We start from the raw sequence: 22,737 nt of genomic DNA on the forward strand, positions 1-22,737 counted from the left end.
ATTAAACAGCTGCAAAGGGAACAAAAGGCGTCTGCCTTATCGCTGCAACATATCATCGTGATAACTACAGGAAAATTAATCTGCAGCTAACTAACCACTGGCAAAGGTATGAAGAAGCTACATAAGCTAAACTCATTTGTGAGCCTTGTTTCTGCACAGAGTAGAATTTGGGCTAAGATATCTCCCAAGGGATGCTGAAGGCTGTGGCTTCATAGGTGGGAATTCGGGACGAATGCTCTTTTAGCTGAGTGGCCTCAACCTGTGGTTACACTTTGTCACGTTGGTTCACTGTGGGGAAGGTGAGTAGGGGTGGTGAGGAAGAAGAAACATATTCTCTTTTTATCCTATTCTTCAAAGGCTCTTCCTAAGCGAATCTAAGATGATTTTACCTCAGCCTTTTCTCTTCTTCACAAATGATATATTGTACAGACCATGCAAAATGATCAAAAATATATAAGCCATGAATTTTACGATACCTCACTGTATTTCTTATAAAATCAATAGGCTCTTGCAATGGCACATTTTAAGACTAAAATAAAATGTAAATGGAACACAACAAAGTAAAACCAAGCATGGTATCATTTTAAAAATCATCCTTGCAACAATGTGCAAGTTATTACATACCATCATGGGAAGGTGAAGTGGTTACACAAGAGAGGATTGATCTTGAGCTACTTCTCAAGAAAAAGTGCAGGCTGCCAGTGGACACGGACATTTGCTCCTTTGACATTCTTTTTCCCACAAATTCTGAGTATCTAGGGAGCTCTGGAGCTGGAGAAGCCTCCTTTTAAGTGCTCATCTTAAGGTAGCTCTCTAGTTTCTTGACAGGGCCCTAACTCTGTCTTCTGCCAAGCCTTGATTGTCAAAGAAAGTGGCACACGTTGCTTACATGCAGGTAGCCAAGGATGCCATCCACTATGTTGAAATGTTCTCATTATAAGGAAAGAAGTTTTGCTCATTCTTTACTAGCAAAAGCTGGGTTGCATCTGAACGCTCGATTTGCTTTTCTGTGAATCCTGTTTCTTCCTTTGCTTTGACCACTGTGCCTCTGAAAATTAAACTTGTAGTAAATCTCCATATATGCGTTTTTGTGGATTTAGTAGTTTTCTACCCTTCTTTTCATGTGTCCTGATTTTCTCAATTTCCTATTTTATCTGTTTTGAGTGTGTACACACACACACACACACATATACACATGCATACCTATATATACACACACATATATATACGTGAAAAAGGGGTCAAATAATTTAAAAAGGACATAGAAAATTTTCAAATACAAACATGTATCATCATCTCCTTTACCTGCTTTGTGTTTTGCTGTCTCTTATGCATGACTTGCACTGGGATCCTTTTCCGTACCCTCCCCAGCACACTATGCTCAACCCATGGGGGCATGAACACACTCTATTACAATTGTCTGTTTTCTCCTCTGCAGCCTCTGCTCCAGCGGTTCCCAAACATAAGCCTGCATCAGACTCACACAGAGGGCCGGGGCCAGTTAAACTAGGGGCTGGGCCCCCCTCCCAGAGCTTCTGATTCAGTATGTCTAAGTTGGGTCCCAATGGTTTGCATGTCGAACAAATTCCCACTTGATTCTGATGCTATGGGTGCAGGGACTATCTTTGGGAACCATGGATTTAGCTGGGTTTCATTTCCTATCCTGTCATTTTTAAGTGAATTGCAACTAGATGAGAAATTTGAGGTTTCATCAAAGATGAAAACTGTAAAAGACAATTGTATTTTTTATTTCCTCCAATCAAGTTGTCACGTTTGGGAACCCCTGTCCCAAACGGTTTCAGGAGCCAAGAGGAAATTATTTGTACCCGTCGTTCACCCCAGGGTCCATTCTACTGAGTCCAGATCACAGACGTACCACCAAGTGGGCTGCTACCCGAACTATGATTCTTATGACACATGTGTCTTCTGGGGGTCAATTTGTTCACCCAAGATTGAGCTGGAAATCAGTGATTCTCAGCCCTAACTGTGCATGAGAATCATCTAGGATGCTTTTATAGATGTGCCTGTGCTGAGACATCGCTTCCAGAGGGATCTGGATGAAGCCCTGGCAGCAACATTTTTTTTTTTTTTTTAATTTCCCAGGTGAATCTAATGTGCAGGCCAGACTGAGAGCCACTGGGTGAGGTGAGCTCTCTAGGTCTTTCCAGCTCTACCTGGTAGGATTTTGAGGCTTTCAAGTGCTGAATGGAACCACGACTTCTCAACCATGGGACATTTTGACAGTGTATATGACTTCTATTCCATTCTAGTTATTATTTTTTCTTTCTTTCCTCCTCCTTAATTTTTTCCCTTGGTACTGGCTGAGAGTGTGGCAAAACACCTTAGTTAACACCCTCGGAGAGCTGTGAGCTAGCCTGAACCCCAAAATCCCTAAAATAAAGACACCAGAATTTGTTAAGGTGAGGCTCAGAGGGCCAAACAAGAACAAAGTGGTGCAACTTCGGCAGAAAAGAGGGAGGTTTTGATTATTATTTATTAGATAACCATGAAGGAAAGAGGAAAGGTTTTAGTCTAATGTCTAAAGTAAAGGCCATCTCCAAGAAGCTACCCAAACCCAGGACTCCGGGATTATGGCATCTTCAGTCTGCAAAAACATGCAAGCGAGTGGAGGGGAACCAAGAGTCCTCTGGAACAGAGGCGGGAGGAAGGTCATGGTGCTGAGTTTGAGACGCTCAGAGGCCTATGAACAGAAGGCAACTCCCTGGGGCTGCTCCAGAGCCATTTTAATTTCTGAACTGAATTAGACACTGTATTTAAATTTACCTATGTCTGAGGATGGGTGCAGAAGGTGTGAAATGAATGTATAACTACTCTGCAACAGTTACAAGGAAGACGAGAACTCAGATATGGTGATTAAGAATGGAGGGGGAAAAAAAAAAGAATGGAGGAAATGCTCAAGCTATAAATACATTCTCAGAGACATATCATGATTTGGTAGCAACAAGCACTGTACCCAATATTCATCAGCATATGTACACAGTGTGCATTTCCTGTTTGCATAAATATATGAATATATAGGTTTAAAAAGGAACTTATGTGACAGAAAGAAGAAAGAGGAGGAGACTTTCAAGATGGCGGAGGAGTAAGACGCGGAGATAACCTTCCTCCCCACAAATACATCAGAAATACATCTACACGTGGAACAACTCCTACAGAACACCTACTGAACGCTGGCAGAAGACCTCAGACCTCCCCAAAGGCAAGAAAGTCCCCACGTACCTGGAAGGGATTAAGAGCGCTGCTTAAAGGAGCTCCAGAGATGGGCGCGAGCCGCGGCTAAAAGCGCGGACCCCAGAGACGGGCTTGAGACGCTGCTGCTGCTGCCGCCACCAAGAAGCCCGTGTGCGAGCACAGGTCACTATCCACACCCCCCTTCCGGGGAGCCTGTGCAGCCCACCACTGCCAGGGTCCCGGGATCCAGGGGCAACTTTTCCGGGAGAACGCACGGCGCGCCTCACGCTGCGGCAACGTCACGCCGCCTCTGCCGACGCAGGCCCGCCCCGCACTCCGCGCCCCTCCCTCCCCCGCGGCCTGAGTGAGCCAGAGCCCCCGAATCGGCGGCTCCTTTAACCCCGTCCTGTCTGAGCGAAGAACAGACGCCCTCAGGCGACCTACACGCAGAGGCGGGGCCCAATCCAAAGCTGAGCCCCAGGAGCTGTGAGAACAAAGAAGAGAAAGGGAGATCTCTCCCAGCAGCTTCAGAAGCAGCGGATTAAATCTCCACAATCAACTTGATGTACCTGCATCTGTGGAATACATGAATAGACAACCAATCATCCCATATTGAGGAGGTGGACTTTGGGAGCAACTGTAGACTTGGAGTTTGGTTTCTGCATCTAATATGTTTCTGGCTTTATGTTTATCTTTAGTATTTAGAGTTTAATATCATTGGTACATTTGGTTATTAATTTCGTGGCTCTCTTCATTTTATATATATATTTATTTTTTCCTTTTGCTTTTTTTGTGAGTGTGTATGCTTCTTTGTGTGATTTTGTCTGTATAGCTTTGCTTTTACCACTTGAACTAGGGTTCTGTCTGTCTGGTTTTTTTTTTTTTTGTATACTTTATAGTGCTTGTTATCATTGGTGGACTTGTTTTTTTGGTTTCGTTGCTCTCTTCTTTCCTTTCTTTTTTAAATTACTTTTTAATTATTTTTAATAATCTTGTCTTTTTATTTTAATAACTTTATTTTCTCTCTTCCTTCCTTCCTTCCTCCCTCCCTCCCACCCTCCCTCCTCTCTCTCTCTCTTTCTCCCTTTTCTTCTAAGCCATGTGGTGGACAGAGTCTTTGTGCTTCAGCCAGGTGTCAGGCCTGTGCCTCTGATGGGGGAGAGCTGAGTTCAGGACATTGATCCACCACAGTCCTCCAAGCTCCATGTAATATCAAACAGCAAAAGCTCTCCCAGAGATCTGTATCTCAACGCTAAGATCCAGTTCCACTCAATGACCAGCAAGCTGCAGTGCTGGACACCCCATGCCAAACAACTAGCAAGACAGGAACACAGCCCCACCCATTAGCAGAGAGGCTGCCTAAAATCATAATAAGGTCACAGGCAACCAAAAACACACCACCGGAGGCAGTTCTGCCCACCAGAAAGTCAAGATTCAACCTTATCCACCAGAACACAGGCACCAGTCCCCTCCACCAGGAAGCCTACACAACCCACTGAACCAACCTTAGCCACTGGGGGCAGACACCAAAACAACGGGAACTACGAACCTGCAGCCTGCAAATAGGAGACCCCAAACACAGTAAGTTAAGCAAATGAGAAGACAGAGACACACAGCAGATGAAAGAGCAAGGCAAAAACCCACCAGACCTAACAAATGAAGAGGAGATAGGCAGTCTACCTGAAAAAGAATTCAGAGTAATGATAGTAAAGATGATCCAAAATCTTGGAAATAGAATGGAGGAAATACAAGAAACATTTCACAAGGGCCTAGAAAAATTAAAGAGCAATCAAACAATGATGAACAACACAATAAATGAAATCTAAAATTCTCTAGAAGGAATCAATAGCAGAATAACTGAGGCAGAAGAATGGATAAGTGATCTGGAAGATAAAATAGGGGAAATAAGTACCACAGGGCAGAAAAAAGAATGAAAAGAATTGAGGACAGTCTCAGAGACCTCTGGGACAACATTAAATGCACCAACATTCGAATTACAGGGGTCCCAGAAGAAGAAAAGAAAAGGACTGAGAAAATATTTGAAGAGATTATATAGTTGAAAATTTCCCTAATATGGGAAGGAAATAGTCAATCAAGTCCAGGAAGCACACAGAGTCCCATACAGGATAAATCCAAGGAGAAACACGCCAAGACACATATTAATCAAACTGTCAAAAATTAAATACAAAGAAAAAATATTGAAAACAGCAAGAGAAAAACCACACACAAGGGAATCCCCATAAGGTTAACGGCTGATCTTTCAGCAGAAACTCTGCAAGCCAGAAGGGACTGGCAGGACATATTTAAACTGATGAAAGGGAAAAACCTACAACCAAGATTACTCTACCCAGCAAGGATCTCATTCAGATTCAATGGAGAAATTAAAACCTTTACAGACAAGCAAAAGCTAACAGAATTCACACCAGCGAACCAGCTTTACAACAGATGCTAAAGGAATTTCTCTAGGCAGGAAACACAAGAGAAGGAAAAGACCTACCAAAACAAACCCAAAACAATTAAGAAAATGGTAATAGGAACATACATATCGATAATTACCTTGAATGTAAATGGATTAAATGCTCCAACCAAAAGACAGACTGGCTGAATGGATACAAAACCAAGACCTGTATATATGCTGTCTATAAGAGACCCACTTCAGACCTAGGGACACATACAGACTGAAAGTGAGGGGATGGAAAAAGATATTACATGCAAATGGAAATCAAAAGAAAGCCTGAGTAGCAATTCTCGTATCAGACAACATAGCCTTAAAATAAAGAATATTACAAGAGACAAAGAAGGACACTACACAATGATCAAGGGATAAATCCAAGAAGAAGATATAATTGTAAATATTTATGCACCCAACATAGGAGCACCTCAATACATAGGCAAATGCTAACAGCCATAAAAGGGGAAATCGAAAGTAACACAATCATAGTAGGGGAATTTAACTCCCCACTTTCACCAATGGACAGATCATGCAAAATGAAAATAAATAAGGAAATACAAGCTGTAAATGATACATTAAACAAGACGGACTTCTCTGATATTTGCAGGACAATGCATCCAGAAATAACAGAATACACTTTCTTCTCAAGTGCTTATGGAACATTCTCCAGGATAGATCATATCTTAGGTCACAAATCAAGCACTGGTAAATTTAAGAAAATTGAAATCATATCAAGTATCTTTCCAACAACAACGCTATGAGACTAGATATCAATTACAGGTTAAAAACTGTAAAAAATACAACTACATGGAGGTTAAACAACACACTAATAAAAACCAAGAGATAACTGAAGAAATCAAAGAGGAAATAAAAAATACCTAGAAACAAATGACAATGAAAACATGACAACCCAAAACCTATGGCATTCAGCAAAAGCAGTGCTAGGAGGGAAGTTTATAGCAATACAGTCCTACCTCAAGAAACAAGAAAAATCTCACACAAACAACCTAACCTTACAGCTAAAGCAATTAGAAAGAAGAACAAAAAACCCCTGAAAGTTAGCAGAAGGAAAGAAATCATAAAGATCACATCAGAAATAAATGAAAAAGAAATGAAGGAAACAATAGCAAAGACCAATAAAACTAAAAGCTGGTTCTCTGAGAAGATAAACAAAATTGATAAACCATTAGCCAGACTCATCAAGAAAAAAAAGGGAGAAGACTCAAATCAACAGAATGAGAAATGAAAATGGAGAAGTAACAACTGACACTGCAGAAATACAAAGGATCATGAGAGATTACTACCAGTAACTCTAATGCCAATAAAATGGACAACCTGGAAGAAATGGACAAATTCTTAGAAAAGCACAACCTTCTGAGACTGAATCAGGAAGAAATAGAAAATGTAAACAGACCAATCACAAACACTGAAATTGAGACTGTGGTTAAAGTCTTGCAACAAACAAAAGCCCAGGACCAGATGGCTTCACAGGTGAATTCTATCAAACATTTAGAGAAGAGCTAACACCTATCTTTCTTAAACTCTTTCAAAATATAGCAGAGGGAGGAACACTCCCAAACTCATTCTACGAGGCCACCATCACCCTGAAACCAAAACCAGGCAAAGATGTCACAAAGAAAGAAAACTACTGACCAATATCACTGATGAACAGAGAGGCAAAAATCCTCAACAAAATACTAGCAAACAGAATCCAGCAGCACATTAAAAGGATCATACAGTGTGATCAAGATTCTTCAGTATATGCAAATCAAACAATGTGCTACACCATATTAACAAACTGAAGGAGAAAAACCACATGATCATCTCAATAGATGCAGAAAAAAAAAAACTTTTGACAAAATTCAACACCCATTTATGATATAAACCCTCCAGAAAGTAGGCATAGAGGGAACTTGTCTCAACATAATAAAGGCCATACATGACAAACCCACAGCCAACATCATTCTCAATGGTGAAAAACTGAAACCATTTCCTCTAAGATCAGGAACAAGACAAGGTTGCCCACTCTCACCACTCTTATTCAACATAGTTTTGGAAGTTTTAGCCGCAGCAGTCAGAGAAGAAAAAGAAACAAAAGGAATCCAAATTGGAAAAAAAGAAGTAAAGTTGTCATTGTTTGCAGATGACATGATACTAGACATACAGAATCTTAAAGATGCTACCAGAAAACTACTAGAGCTAATCAATGCATTTGGTAAAGTAGCAGGATACAAAATAAATGCACAGAAATCTCTGGCATTCCTATACACTAATGATGAAAAATCTGAAAGAGAAATTAAGGAAACACTCCCATTTACCATTGCAACCAAAGGAATAAAATGCCTAGGAATAAACCTACCTAAGGAGACAAAAGACCTATATGCAGAAAACTATAAGACACTGATGAAAGAAATTAAAGATGATTCAAACAGATGGAGAGATATACCATGTTCTTGGATTGGAAGAATCAACACTGTGAAAATGACTCTACTACCCAAAGCAATCTACAGATTCAATGCAATCCCTATGAAACCACCAACGGCATTTTTCACAGAACTAGAACAAAAAAATGCATAATTTGGATGGAAACACAAAAGACCCTGAATAGCCAAAGCAAACTTGAGAAAGAAAAACAGAGCTGGAAGAATTAGCCTGTCTTCAGACTATACTACAAAGCTACAGTAATGAAGACAGTATGGTACTGGCACAAAAACAGAAATATAGATCAATGGAACAGGATAGAAAGCCCAGAGATAAACCCACACACATGTGGTCACCTTACTTTTGATACAGGAGGCAAGAATATACAATGGAGAAAAGACAGCCTCTTCAATAAGTGGTGCTGGGAAAACTGGACAGCTACATGTAAAAGAATGAAATAAGATCACTTCCTAACACCATACACAAAACTAAACTTCAAATGGATTAAAGACCTAAATGTAAGGGCAGACACTATAAAACTCTTAGAGGAAAACATAGGCAGAACACTCTATGACATAAATCACAGCAAGATCTTTTTTTGACCCACCTCCTAGAGAACTGGAAATAAAAACAAAAATAAACAAATGGGGCCTAATGAAACTTCAAAGTTTTGCATAGCAAAGGAAAACATAAACAAGACAAAAGGACAACCCTCAGAATAGGAGAAAATATTTGCAAATGAAAAAACTGAAAAAGGATTAATCTCTCAAATTTACAAGCAGCCCATGCAGCTCAATATCAAAAAAACAACCCATCCAAAAATGGGCAGAAGACCTAAATAGACATTTCTCCAAAGAAGCTATACAGATTGCCAAAAAACACATGAAAGAATGTGCAACATCACTAATCATTAGAGAAATGCAAATCAAAACTACAATGAGGTATCACCTCACACTGGTCAGAATGGCCATCATCAAAAAAATCTACAAACAATAAATGTTGGAGAGGATGTAGAGAAAAGGGAACCCTCTTGCACTGTTGGTGGGAATGTAAATTGATACAGCCACTATGGAGAACAGTATGGAGGTTCCTTAAAAAACTAAAAATAGAACTACCATACGACCCAGCAATCCCAGTACTGGGCACATACCCTGAGAAAACCATAATTCAAAAAGAGTCACATGCCCCCCTGCAGCAGCCCCTCCAACCCTCATTCTTTAAGCTGAAATCCTACCACTGGGGTAGAGGTCTGGGAATAGGCATCTCAGAACACCTGTGCCACCCAGAGTCCACAGTGGGGCAGAGGTCAGCGTGCTCGTGAAGGACGGGGCTCAATGCCTCCAGCACAATGCTGCCACCGCCACCGTCCAGTCCTGGCCATGTGACAGCCCACAGCTGACTGGGCAGCAGGCCTGGGTTGGCTGGCTCAACTCCAGCCAAGGCTGCCTGCATACATTTCTCTGGACATCCTACAGCTAATTTTGTTACAACTGCACAGTGGCTGCTGCCATTTTGTATTAAACATTTCGTGAAGCAAAAGAAAGAAAAAATAGAGTCACATACCACAATGTTCACTGCAGCTCTATTTACAATAGCCAGAACATGGAAGCAAGCTAAGTGTCCATCGACAGATGAATGGATAAAGAAGAAATGGCACATATATGCAATGGAATATTACTTAGCCATAAAAAGAAATGAAATTGGGTTATTTGTAGTGAGGTGGATGGACCTAGAGACTGTCATACAGAGTGAAGTAAGTCAGAAAGATAAAAACAAACACCATATGCTAACACGTATATATGGAATCTAAAAAAAAAAAAAAGGTTCTAATGCACCCAAGGGCAGGACAGGAATAAAGACACAGACGTAGAGAATGACTTGAGGACACGGGGAGGGGAGGGTAAGCTGGGATGAAGTGAGAGAATAGCATTGACATATATACACTAGCAAATGTAAAATAGATAGCTAGTGGGAAGCAGCCACATAGCTGCTTCCCACAGGGAGATCAGCTCGGTGGTTTGTGACCACCTACAGGGGTGGGACAGGGAGGGTGGGAGGGAGGTACAAGAGGGAGGGGATATGGGGATATATGTACACATATACCTGATTCACTTTGTTATACAGCAGAAACTAACACACCATTTTAAAGCAATTATACTCTAATGAAGATGTCTAAAAAAAAAAGGAGAGAGGGTGTTTTTCTTTTTCGCATATTGCCAAACAGATATAAGTTCATTAGAGAAGGGTTATAGTTCAAAATAACTGTAATCCTGAACACATATTGCTCTTAAATTAGAAGTAGATAAACTTGATCTAATCGCTATTCCTTCTCACTCAGTATTTTGCACTTTGCTGTGACTGGGCATTTAACAATCTTGGAAATTACCAAAGAAAAGATAAATGTAGCACAGTATAAAGAGCTTTGTAATATGTAGACATTGACTTTTACCTCTGAAGGAGATTTGTACTTCTATGTACCTTTGCCTGAAGCTTTCTGAGGTTGGAAAATTCCTGCTTGATTCAAATCTACTTTAAGACGTTTTTATAAGCCGAAAAAATTCTGGTTTTTTTCCTTTCTAAATGTACTACTTGTTACATCATTTGTCTACAGAATACATATTCTTTCCAAAAATCAGAGTTACTTGGTTAGCCAAATTAGAAGGTAATGAATCAACCCACTTGGTTTTGGTCATGTAAGATAATTTAACAGTCAAGACAATCAGTATTATTGATGACACTGTCATTTCATTCCTGGAAAGATTATCTCCCAATTCAGAACAATTAGAAAAAAGCCTGCATGTCTTTCAAAGATAGAAAAAAAAAAGATATAAATTGCCACTTCTGCTAGCCTTTCAAGTTTTTTCTTATATGTTTCATGTGTGTGTGTGTATATATATATCTCAGTGCCTTCATTTATTGTTTTTGTTCATTCAATATACAAATTACTGAGCTAAATGCTGAAATTCTATGTGAAATCACACCAAACATTTATAACATTAAAATGTGGTGTCATCAATGTTTATCTTTTTGAGAACCTTTACTCTGTGAAATAAAGTAGCATCGTGTATATCTGAATTTTTGCCGAGGACTGCAATGAATTCAATTATTCACTTGGAGGAAAGAAATTAGTTTTAAACATTGTATTAGACTAGCAACGCACCTATTTGCAACACACATCCATTTTTCTCATTTTTGATCACATAAATTAAGAGAGGGCCACTTCACCTTTTGCAGCCTGCCTGCTCTAAGTAGCGAGAAAGCAAGAATTGAAAGTGAGACCTTGTGACTCTGTGTCGAGTCACCCCGAGTAACTCATCTCTGGAGGGTCACCAGCAATGTTCATGCCTGTATTTCCTACCAACTCAGCCGTTATTAAAATGAACAGGAGAAAGGTTGTTATTAATTCCTACAAGACTCAGCAAAACAAAGGCAAAGGCATAAGGAAGACAATAAATTCTTGAACTTCCTTAAGAGTCTGTTACCTCTTGGAAATGAATGCTTCTCTTTAGGTCACTTCAGATAAACTTTCTCACCTGAATGTTGAAGACGGTGAACAGCTTATCTTTTACTCATGGAATGGATGTTGACAAAGAATGTCAGTTTCATTTTTTTTACAGAAAAACTAATAGAAGTAATAGAATATGTAATAAAAAAATTTAAAAAAATCTACTACTGAGTGAATATAAATCTAGGACTAACAAATAGAAAATAGAAGGACACAGGCTATTAACTATTACAAAGAATTGCTTTCACAATTAGAGGCTCTGGAAGGAAAGAGGCTCCCAGGAAATGATATGTCCAAGGAAGAGATAATGTAACCAAGCAGGACCCTACGAGTGTTTCTGGGGATGGACCCCTCCACCACATCCTCTGCTGTAGCTCCTCTCGGAAATACTTGGATAACAGTATCTGATGCACATTTCCTGAGTTGTTTTACAGATGCTAAAATCACCACCAAATGGAAGAAATTAATTACTTGACAACCATGAGCACGTAGCCCCCAGACCTACTGGCACTAAAGATCGATAACGTTAACCCCCGTGACACCATCCAGTTACCTCACCGCCAACCAATCAGAGAATTGCGCATGAGCCGATCACATACCCTGTGACCCACTCCCTCGCCTTGACTTTAAAAATGCTTTGCTGAAACACACTGAGGAGTTCAGATTTTGAGCACTGGCTGCCCCGGACTCCTTGCTTGGCGTCTGCAATAAACGCTGCACTTTCCTTCATCACAACCCGGTGTCAGTAGATTGGCTTTACTGCGTGCAGGAGAGCAGACCCAAGTTTGGTTTGGTAACAATAGATAATAAGAGTGCTGATATTCAAGGATTCTCAAAGAGCAAACTGGAAAGCGACCTGGATGGTCCATGAATCTATGAACCCAGTCCTCCCAATGACCATCATAATTGCCTAAAAGGGGAAGGTAAAGAGAAGTATGCTTTTTCCTCTAAATACATATTTAGAGAGAAAAACTACTCAGTGAAATGTTATTTTGCTTTAAAAATCTTAATTTGTAAAGCATATTTGTCTTAGTTTTTATATTTCAAAATGTAAATTCAAAATGTAAATGTGAAGTGTGTCCCTGGGGACACATAGGGATAAATACATGAAACTGTGCTAAGTGTGAAACCTGGCTATTTCATGATGTCACTCCTTTAGGTCCCTGTTCAATTGCCCTCCTTTGGTCATATCTGCATTTAAACGACGAGCTGCAGAGGGAAATTGCACTTCCTGCAGCTGTGGCCCCATAAACTCAGTTATGAGTCTCAGCAGCACTTTCAATGTGCTTTTCTCTCTTGTTATTCTTAGCACTGCCAGACTTAGAAAAAATATACAGGATGCCCAGTAAAATTTGAATTTCAGATAAACAACGAATACTTTTTACTGTATGAGTGTGCCCCAGTGACAAACTATTTGTTGTTTATCTGAAATTCAAATTTCCCTAGATGTTTGATCCTGCAAAACTCCCTCATTCCACAAGGCCATAAAAAGAAAATTTTATAATCTGTAGATCTCCATTTGTTCACATCTACCGTTTCCTTGTTCTCTTCTACTGGAAAGAAAGACACACCTATTTTCCTCACCACAGTGATCCTTCTATTTTGGGCTCTGGGTCCCATCCTTTTCTACCTTCCCTGTGGGACCTCAATAAATAAGCAATCCCCCCAGTTTCCTACATCTTCAACGTCTTTGAGCCCAAGGGTTCTCTAAATAAAAAGCACAAACAGGCCCCCCAATTCCTCTCTCCCTCCACCTGGTCTACTCTCTCTTTCCTTCACACAGTCCAGGGTTTCCACCTGCTCCTTTTCCTTTCCCAGGGCCATTAAATGTTGCTGTTCCATGGGGCTCCCCGTGCCCTTATCCTCTCAGTTTGCAGTTTTCTCTGGGAGATCTTGCCAATCACCACCTATCGGCTCAAGACCCCCTAGTCTTCGTCTAAAGTTGCAATGCCACTTCTGACCTCTAGACCTATATATGTCTCTTTGAGATCTCTCTTTGGATGTTTGTTTTGTGCCTCAAACTATCATGTCTAAAACTGAACTCCTCTCCTTTTCTGCTTCTCAGTGTGTTCTCTCCACAGTAAATGGTACTAGAATCTACCCAGTTTTCTAAATCAGAAACTTGAGATCAGATCTATAGGTACTTAATCATCAAGTCCTGTTTGATTTACTTTCAAAATACTTTAAAAAATCCACCTACTTCTTTTTATTCTCATGGCCACCATCACCTCTTTCCTGAGACACCGCGCTGGCTTTCTAACCGGGTTCATTCAGCTTCCGTCTTGCCCCTCCTATCTGTTTTCCAAAAGTAGCTTGAGTGTTCTTCCAAAACACAAAAGTGACAGTGTTGTTCTTTTACTTAAAAGTCTACGGAAACTTCCCCTTGTCATTGGAACACTGTCCAAACGCCTAACTGTGGCTGATAAAGACCCCGTGGTTGGCTCCCACCCCCTCCTCCTGCTTCCCTGAGGGGCTACAGGGAAATCCTTTTCTTCCGAATCACTCATCTCTGCGTGCTCACTTGTATCTCTTCTCTTTGCTTCTCCTTTGAATTGTTCCTTAATTATTAGTTTCACAGGGAAACCTGCTTTGTTCTACTAGATCAGTATGTTCCTTTAGCTTTGTTTATTCATGTTTTTTTTTTTTTTACATTTGCCTATTTGATTATTTGTTTTACCACCTGGAATATAAGTTCATTAGGGATGAGACCATTACTGCATTTTCCACTGTATTTCCAGCTTCTAGCACCTAGCTGTGATACAGAGTAAATTCCCAAGAAATAGTTGCTCAATGTGTGAATAAATAAGTGGGCACACAGATATGATGACAGGGATAAGAAAAAGGTCCATTTTAAGCACAATTTTCTTAGGGGCTCAGGCCTATGATTCAAAAATAATCTAAATCAATTTTCTAAACCTCAGTGCTTTGTCAAAACGCATGATTCTGTTGCTTTTGAAGGGCAGTCTTCTGCTATGAACACTTGGGAGTTTTAGAAATTTTGTCTCTACTTTCCCATACCCAGATCAAAATTATTGCAACAATTAAACAACTCAACATATAGACTATTTTTTATCATTTTCTCATCCAATTTGCCTCAAAATTTTTTCTTAATGAAGGTGAAGGCTAGAGAAAAATAACATAAAGTATACCTTCAAGTTCACCATCCAACCCAAGATAGATCTAAAATATTACCAGGAATTATTATTTACTTTTGGGCTCTTCCTGTTTTAATGAAACCATTGAAAGAATTTAATATTCCCTCTGTCACCCAATTCCCATTACAGTACCCATGTTTTTTGCAAGTCTCCTCTCTTAGGTTTCACTGATTACAAAGCCATTCCAAAAGTTCCGTGTGAGCCACTGCTAAATTCCCAAGTTATTCTGAGTACTGCGCAGGGCACAGAATAGGTGTGAAACATGAGTCCTACCTTCAAGGAGCTTGTTGTGTAGAGAAAAGGGAACCAACACACTTGAAACCGCTAAAAAAATGACTGAATACTAAAGACGTGATGTTGAGAATAAAGGTTATGGGAATTGCAGGAAGGAAAATGTCACCATGGACCAGAATACTTTGGAAAAGCTTCATGGACGAGGATAAACATGAGAAAGCATATCTAAATATGGGCGTTTGGAGAGGAAGAGAAAGACATTTAGGAAGGAAAGAACTGCATTTGATGGTGGTTGAACACTACTACCTTTTTTTTTTTTAACTGAAGTATAGTTGATTTACAATGTTGTGTTAATTTCTGCTGTACAGCAAAGTAATTCAGTCATACATATACATATATATATTCTTTTTTATATTCTTTTCCATTATGGTTTATCCCAGAGCATTGAATATAGTTCACTGTGCTGTATAGTAGGACCTTGTACTGCATTTTTTTTGTTTTTTCCTGCTCATAATTCTTTCCCCACTTCTTCCGGTATAGTGCTGTTCTTTTTGGTGTTCACGTGTTCTTTCCCCAATTCGTAAGGTTCTGAAGGGGTTGCCCATAGCCATATTTTAAATCCAACCTTCCCACCCAAGGACTGGGTCCAAGCATAACGACCCATGCCCTGGTGACAGCGATTAGCCCATGGATGTGACCTAAGGCAGGCGAATTCTATTCCTTCTCTGGGATTTCATGTAACTGCTTGAAGAGAACATTTCCCTTTTCTGTTAAGCCACTGCTGGTAAAATGTAAGCCTGCCACTGTCTCTGTCCACAATGTTTCTTCCCTCTGCTGTATACAGGAAGCTTGTCTGCAGTCAGAGAAAATAAGAACCACACAGAGAAGGAGAGCGAGTGAGGGAACCACATTGCTTGACTCTCTGGAGGCCCTGAGGGCACCTGTGTACCCAGATTTTCTATTTCTGTGGCTAAGACATCAAGCTCATTTGAACTGGTTTCAGCCAATCTTAACCTGAGAGACGAGTCCTGACCAAAACGGGGGGTAAACGGTGGATGTGGAGAGAGAACAGACGTGTAGAGTCATAAAGGGATGGTGGTAACGGGTAAGAAGACCCAGATCAAAGCAGTATCTGGAGGAAGTGGCAGAACTTGGTTGGGACCAGATATACCCAATGAGAAGAAAACATTGTCAAAACTGGAATTCAGGGGATCTGTGAACTCACTGACAGAAGTGGGTATAGATGGGATGAGGAAGTGTGTTTGAAGGGAAACAATAGTCAAACCATGACAGCTGAGTTCCTGGTAAAGTTGGGACTTTGTCAGTCTATGGTTTTAGCTTGATGACCTGTCCCACACTGGTATGACAGCATGAAATACAGGAAAGTGATCTGATTTGGTGCTTTTTGTGTCAGCACTCCGCAGAGGATGACAGAAAACTCTAATTATGCTTCCCAAACTCAGCCTTTCCCACAGAAAGCCCAGGGAGAATCTGTAGCATCGAACAGTGGTTCTCAAAACGTGGTCCCTGGATCAACTGCATCTGTATCACTTGGGAATGTTTTAGAAACGCAAAGTCATGGGCACAACCCCAGAGGAAGGGCATCAGAATCGCTGGGGGTGGGGACAGTGGTCTGCCTTTTACAGGCTCGTGAAGAATATTCTTTACATGGGACTCCACTGCAGGAGAGGTAATCCACCACTTACTGCTATGATTTCACATAGGAAGAATGACTCCCTTCAAAAAATTTATTTTCCCTAAATCTATTCAATCAAAAACTGTATGCGGAGTATGTGCTATCTATCAGGCACTGTTCCAGGCACTTTGGATGCTGCAGGGTGCAAACCTGATACCGTCAAACACAAAAATACATAGATGTTGGCAATTAAAAATTATGCTATGGTAACTGAATCACAATGCTGTCCACCTGAAACTAACACAACATTGTAAATCAACTATAGTCCAATAAAATAAAAAAAATGATGCTATGGAAGTGAAGGGGACCTGAGTGTCAGTTAGGGAATCACAAAAGTTTCCCTAAAGAAATGACATTTAAGTCAAGAAAGAATGACCAGGAGTTAGCCTGGTGAAGGGCAGAGTAGGTAACGTGAAGGCATCCCAGGCCCTGAAAGGGACAGGCCTGGCTCTTTCAGAGACCTGAAGACAGACCGGCATGAGTAGGTCATTGTTAATGATGCTGTTGAAGCTGGGTAGGCAGGTCAGATAGATCATGCAGGCCCTTGTAAATCCTATTAAAGATTTTGAACTTGCCACTGACAGCAACTAAGAGGCTACTGACAAGTTTCACGCATGAGCTAACATGATTTTTTTTAATGTAAATTTTCTTTAAAAAAAAGGCAAAGCCTTTCCTACTCCACAAGTGTGGGTGTGATAGTATGATGATTTAAATTCCCTCTAAGTTATAGGAAGGTAGTAGAGAAACTTTCTCTGCGCGAGGCTTTGATGAAGGTCAAGAGTGGGTAGAGCGTCCCTGTGGGACTAAATGCCAGGAAGAAAAAAGGAAGAAGGGCTTAGGAGCTTCTGCTTTGTGGTTGTAGCTGAGACTCATCCTGCCTGTCCATGTCAAGCGGCAGGAGTGCGAGTTCATCTTCCTCTGTACGCAGGGGACCCTGGTGCTCGGGCTGGGTCCATACAGAGGCTTTTTTCCTACACATGATCTCATACAGAGACTTCATTCACTTTCCAGGCATCTCAGTCACCTCCCTGAGAATGATACCCAAATCTATATGTCCTCCGTGACCTTGAGATTTTCATTTTTAATATCCTGATGCGATTGCCCTGTGCTCATACATGACGCTAATGACCATTGCAAACACGCAGCTGTTTAGTGTTGGTCTGTGTATATAGTTCACTACTGCTTGAAAAATCACACAGACCCAGCCGTGACTGCCCTCCTGCATTTCAGTGACGTGACTCACGTTATCTGCTCGACAGTCGACCCTGGGACGGCACCGTCACCACAAATAGCCTGCCTGCAATTAAACTCATCATGTCTTTCCCTAACCAACTGGCCTCTGACCTCCTCTGCCTCTGTCAGTAACATCGGCTTTTACTACCTCCTAGCTTCCAAGGTCTGGAGTCTTTCCTGACTTCTTTGTCTTCTGCCCTCACCGACTGCAAGCACTAAGATTGCTCCTGATGGCCTGGGGGAGGGGGGTAACCCTGCTCACCTGGGGGGATCCCACTCACCTGGGGGGATGCAAATGCCTGCATGCCATTTGTTCCTCCCTTTCGTTCCCCTTTACCATCCTCATCCTACTCACCCTGAAGTAGGCTGCTTCCACCACATCACCACTCCTCCTCCTCAATCTAGGTCCCTTTCCGGTACATCACTGGTGTCACTGTGACTACTCTTACGAGTTGTTCTTCATCAAGCCTATTTGATTTAGCAAAGGCTATTCTACATTATTTTTTTTACAGTGGAATCTTCTTTTTTTTCCTTAAAGGAATGTTATATAGAACCCCAACCCTCTGGTTAAAGATGGGCTAACAGGAACACAACTGCCTTGAACTGTCCTCGGCAGCCTCTTTGGCACCCAGAGGCTCAGAAAGGCAGTTTGAAAACAGGGGTGCACGGAACAGAGTTAAGCTCCTTGGAAGGATATGCATGTTTTCTTCACAATGTCTTTTTAAAAAATATTCTAGTTATCCATCTATGCAAACCTTCTAACCCAGTCACACAGTTCACAAAGAGTTCCCGGGTGCACAGTGGCATTCCCTAGTCCCTGCCTGGGCCCTGCCTTGAGGGCCTGGATGCAGGCCATACATCTCTGCCAGGCTAACTTCTCCTTTTCTCAGCCCCAATCCCACCTCTCAAGGGGTTCTTGGATGATGTCAGCTCTCAGCAATTTTTCTTTCTTCAAATTCCTGTAGTATTCCTCTTCTTAATTAATTAATTTATTTATTTATTTTTGGCTGTGTTGGGTCTTCGTTTCTGTGCGAGGGCTTTCTCTAGTTGTGGCAAGCGGGGGCCACTCTTCATCGCGGTGCGCGGGCCTCTCACTATTGCGGCCTCTCTTGTTGTGGAGCACAGGCTCCAGACGCGCAGGCTCAGTAGCTGTGGCTCACGGGCCTAGTTGCTCCGCGGCATGTGGGATCTTCCCAGACCAGGTCTCGAACCCGTGTCCCCTGCATTAGTGGGCAGATTCTCACCCACTGCGCCACCAGGGAAGCCCAGTATTCCTCTTCTTAAACTTACCCTGTGCTATCTTGAACATTCATCTTTTCGGGTATACATTTGATTTCTTCCACTAGAAAACAGGCCACTTAAGGGAAGAATCAAGTCTTCTGTCACTTTATCCTCAGCTCCCAGTATAATATACGGCTCATAGGATTTGCTTAGTGGGTGTATTTTGACGATAACCCACAGTAAGAAATAAAGACTATAGGTCCATCGATCTCACTTTCATTAATAGAAGTCTATGTTAAATATTCTGTCTTTGAAAATGTTCCTCCAGAGCAGTGCTTTTAACTTCAGAGAGCCAGCCACTATGACTTTAATTACAATCATTACTTTTTTCTCCAATTACCGTTAAGCCTACAACTAGCTTTTCTGACTCTCTTTCATTAAATTACTCTGGAAGTAGATTTGGGGAATGACCACAGATGTCTATGACTGGGGAGTTCTTCATCTAGACTAGAAATAGTGTTTTAGTCCATCCCCAGACATTTTAGCAAAGTCACACTTAAATCATAGTCAAAAGATTACAAGAAACTTACTCGTATTAGCATCTAAGTCAAATGGTGTCACTTCTGTTTTAAACCACTTAGCGTGTTTTACAGGGCGCTCTCCACCTCTCTAGCCTCAGCTCCACCACCTCCCCCCCACCCCAGCAGCATTCAGCTCTCAGTTCCCTGGAACCCTGCTGGCATGCTGCCTGGATGGCCTTCCCTGCTCTTTCCTTGATCAGTTCCTGTCATGCTTGAGCCTCAGTCAGCTTGTCACTTCCTTAAGAGAGTCCTTCTCTGATCTCCCAGAATAGGTAAACCTTCCACATTATACGCTCCTACATTCCTTATCACAATTGTAACTAACTGTGAAATAGCTTTCGTGTCTGTTATTCCCATCAGATTGTAAGCTCTAGATGTCAGAGACCCTACAAATCTTATGCACTGTAATAGTTTCAGCGCCTGATGCATTATAAACGCCTGAGTGAATAAATGAACGAACATTTTATGAATGACTATTTCATAAAACTTTCAGAGGAACAAACCATTACAATGTTATTTACATCCAGAGCTTAATCCTCCTTCTCGTCCTGCCCTGAATGTACATAGGAGGTGTTCTCTGGGTCACGTGATTCACATGAAACATACATGTTTTATAAAATAACTTCAACTTTCATAAAAATAAGCCCCCAAAACCAAGCATTATGCAACAAAAACATCACTTGCTCCCGAACAGAATCCAAGCAACTTAAATGACTGGGTATAACAGGAAAATCCAAAATATTTGTTTTGTTTAACATTGTCTTATTTGTGCATACTAGCCTGGATAGTTACATCATTCTTTTAAATTTTAGGTTATTTTGAAAATTGTATCCAGTCGGGTAAAAAGTGCAAACAAGCAGTCTCATAGCTATGAATTGTCTACACATTGAAAACTTTTAGTACACAATTATCACCAAAGTTAATGTGGTCTCCTTCCCCGAAGGCCCCAGCAACCCCGCAGACATGTCCGTGACTTGTTTCTGTGCCCTTTCAGTCTCGAATTATCCTGCTGAGTCAGATAACTGGAGAACAAATTAGCACCAACTGCAGAGGAAATTTTTCTGATACAAAAATCTGACCTTAAACCCCCCAAGCCCTGAATATCCTCTGTCAGAGTGCTAACAGTTCACCAGATTTGCACTGAAGAGTCTGAAGTTTCACGCTCTCACTCATGTTTCCTCCACAATTTTTGTCTTACCGAGAGTAGGGATAGGACTCAATTGGTTTGTCAGTTTTTTGACCAGGATAAGTCATTATTCAGTTGAAAGAAGGGGGAGGGGAAAATCTAACTGTATTCTGGAACAGCATTCAAACCCATGGATACTCGTGCATTGTTCTTCCCAGCCCTTTGCTCGTTTTATCACCCTATATCCAACTGGACAGCATGAATAAAGTATGAATAAAGGTTATAAAGTATGAATAAAGTATGAATAAAGGTTATGTTTTGAGGGTAGGTGACACACACACACACACGTAATTCACAGCAGGAGGAGATATAGTTGGATGTAATCAAGTCTTTCTCTGGAGTGACTGACCTGCATGCTTTTAAATGATCAGACCCATCATGGTAGGTGGCAGGAGGCTTCTGAAGGAATCCTGCATCCTCCACACGCTTGCCATCTTCTTTGACTGCCAGCATTTCAGTGCTGGAATCTGTCTCTGAAAACATGCTCTTGATTGTTTCATTTTGCCCAGGCCTGTGCAAGAGCCGAGGATCCCTGTGGTGGTACCTGCCTCTGCTTTCCTCATCCTTCCCTGACGGTCTCTTAATGTCAGAGGACCGTCTTGGCAGGGAAACACTGCATCCTTGGTATGTTGTGCCTTTTCCTCTGTGGAGATTTAAAGAGTAGCTCTCACACTCGGTCAGCTCCGGGTGCTTTTTATCTTTGGATCCTAAATGTACTGGATGGATTTCATTAGGAGCGGAAGACTCATCCAAGCTTCCACTTGGTTTCTTATTTCTCCTTCTCCGAGACAGGCAGAATTTCACTTGGGCTCTTCGTTTTGCCTGAATCCAGTGACTCTCGTCGGTGGACGATGAATCTGAAGAATCTGTGTCAGTCTCACTCCATCGGTGGCTGGGGATTTGGAGGTGAAAATCCTTTCTTCTCCCTTTCACTTGTTCTTCTGTGTGCTCGTACCTCAGAGCAGCCCTCCTCTTCCTCCTAGGCCTCTGTTTTACTGATTTCTTACCAGACTCCTTCCTAGCAGGGCTCAGCACCACGACAGGGGTGCTTTGCTCAAATGAGGCTTCTGACATGTCATGTAAGATGGCAGATCTAGACAAAGCAGCAGGTGAAGGATGGAGAATGGGAATGGAGAGGAAAGCCATGGGAAAACAGAGAGAGAGAGAGCGATGAAAATGACAGCACGGACGCAAAGTTGGTAAATAAAGATCAAATGAGGGAAATGCACTAAGGGAGAAAAATTAGGCTGGTATAAATTATCCACGGACAATGTAAGGCAGAGGCAAGAGTCACACAGTCTCAGCAAACACAGCAAGAGTACAAAGCACTGGTCTAAAAACACACCAAATGGGATCATTTGCTGGGCACTTACCTGCAGATGTCCTGAGTGGATGGACAGACAGACAACCTTGACTGGCTCCTGGGAGCTGTCCCTGTGGTCGGGCTGCTCGCCTGGAGAAACAAGTTAGATAATTTGGCATCTTGGTTAAGGTAATACATGGTCGATATCTTGCTTTTTTTCCACATATTTAAAAAATTACAACAAATGTGGCTGCCGGTCATGTTGCTCGTAAGGCAGCTCACAGGATATAGGAAGTCGGAGGGCCGGTTTTGCAAAAGTAAAACTGATTTGAGGAACTTGGAACAGCTGAGATGCTGTACCACTTTGCTGTTTCTTCATTTGTGAGAGAGGAAGATGATTCCAGAAGTTTCTATTCTATTTACTGTAAACTTTTGAGGGGAATGGTTCAATTTGCCTTGGGAACAAATAGGCAACCCTTGAATAGCCTATGATAGAAAGGACACAATGTCTATTATGTGACCAGGATGATAATAATCCGGGAAGCTTCAATAATCAAA

General features: G+C 41.4%; 1 protein-coding gene across 1 annotated transcript in view; it reads right to left on the minus strand.

The window, feature by feature from the left end:
• The window catches only part of MARCHF1 (membrane associated ring-CH-type finger 1), an 88,148-nt gene extending 65,680 nt beyond the window's left edge, over positions 1–22,468 (minus strand). Inside the window, exon 1 of the mRNA XM_027116861.1 lies at positions 22,250–22,468. Coding sequence (XP_026972662.1) covers positions 22,250–22,440 — 191 coding nt within the window. The 5' untranslated portion in view covers positions 22,441–22,468. The remainder of the gene's footprint in view (positions 1–22,249) is intronic.
• Positions 22,469–22,737: the final 269 nt, after the last annotated feature.

Source organism: Aethalodelphis obliquidens, unplaced genomic scaffold (assembly GCF_003676395.1).
Source record: "Aethalodelphis obliquidens isolate GAN/ISIS:26980383/991018 unplaced genomic scaffold, ASM367639v1 scaffold17, whole genome shotgun sequence".
NCBI lineage: Eukaryota > Metazoa > Chordata > Mammalia > Artiodactyla > Delphinidae > Aethalodelphis > Aethalodelphis obliquidens.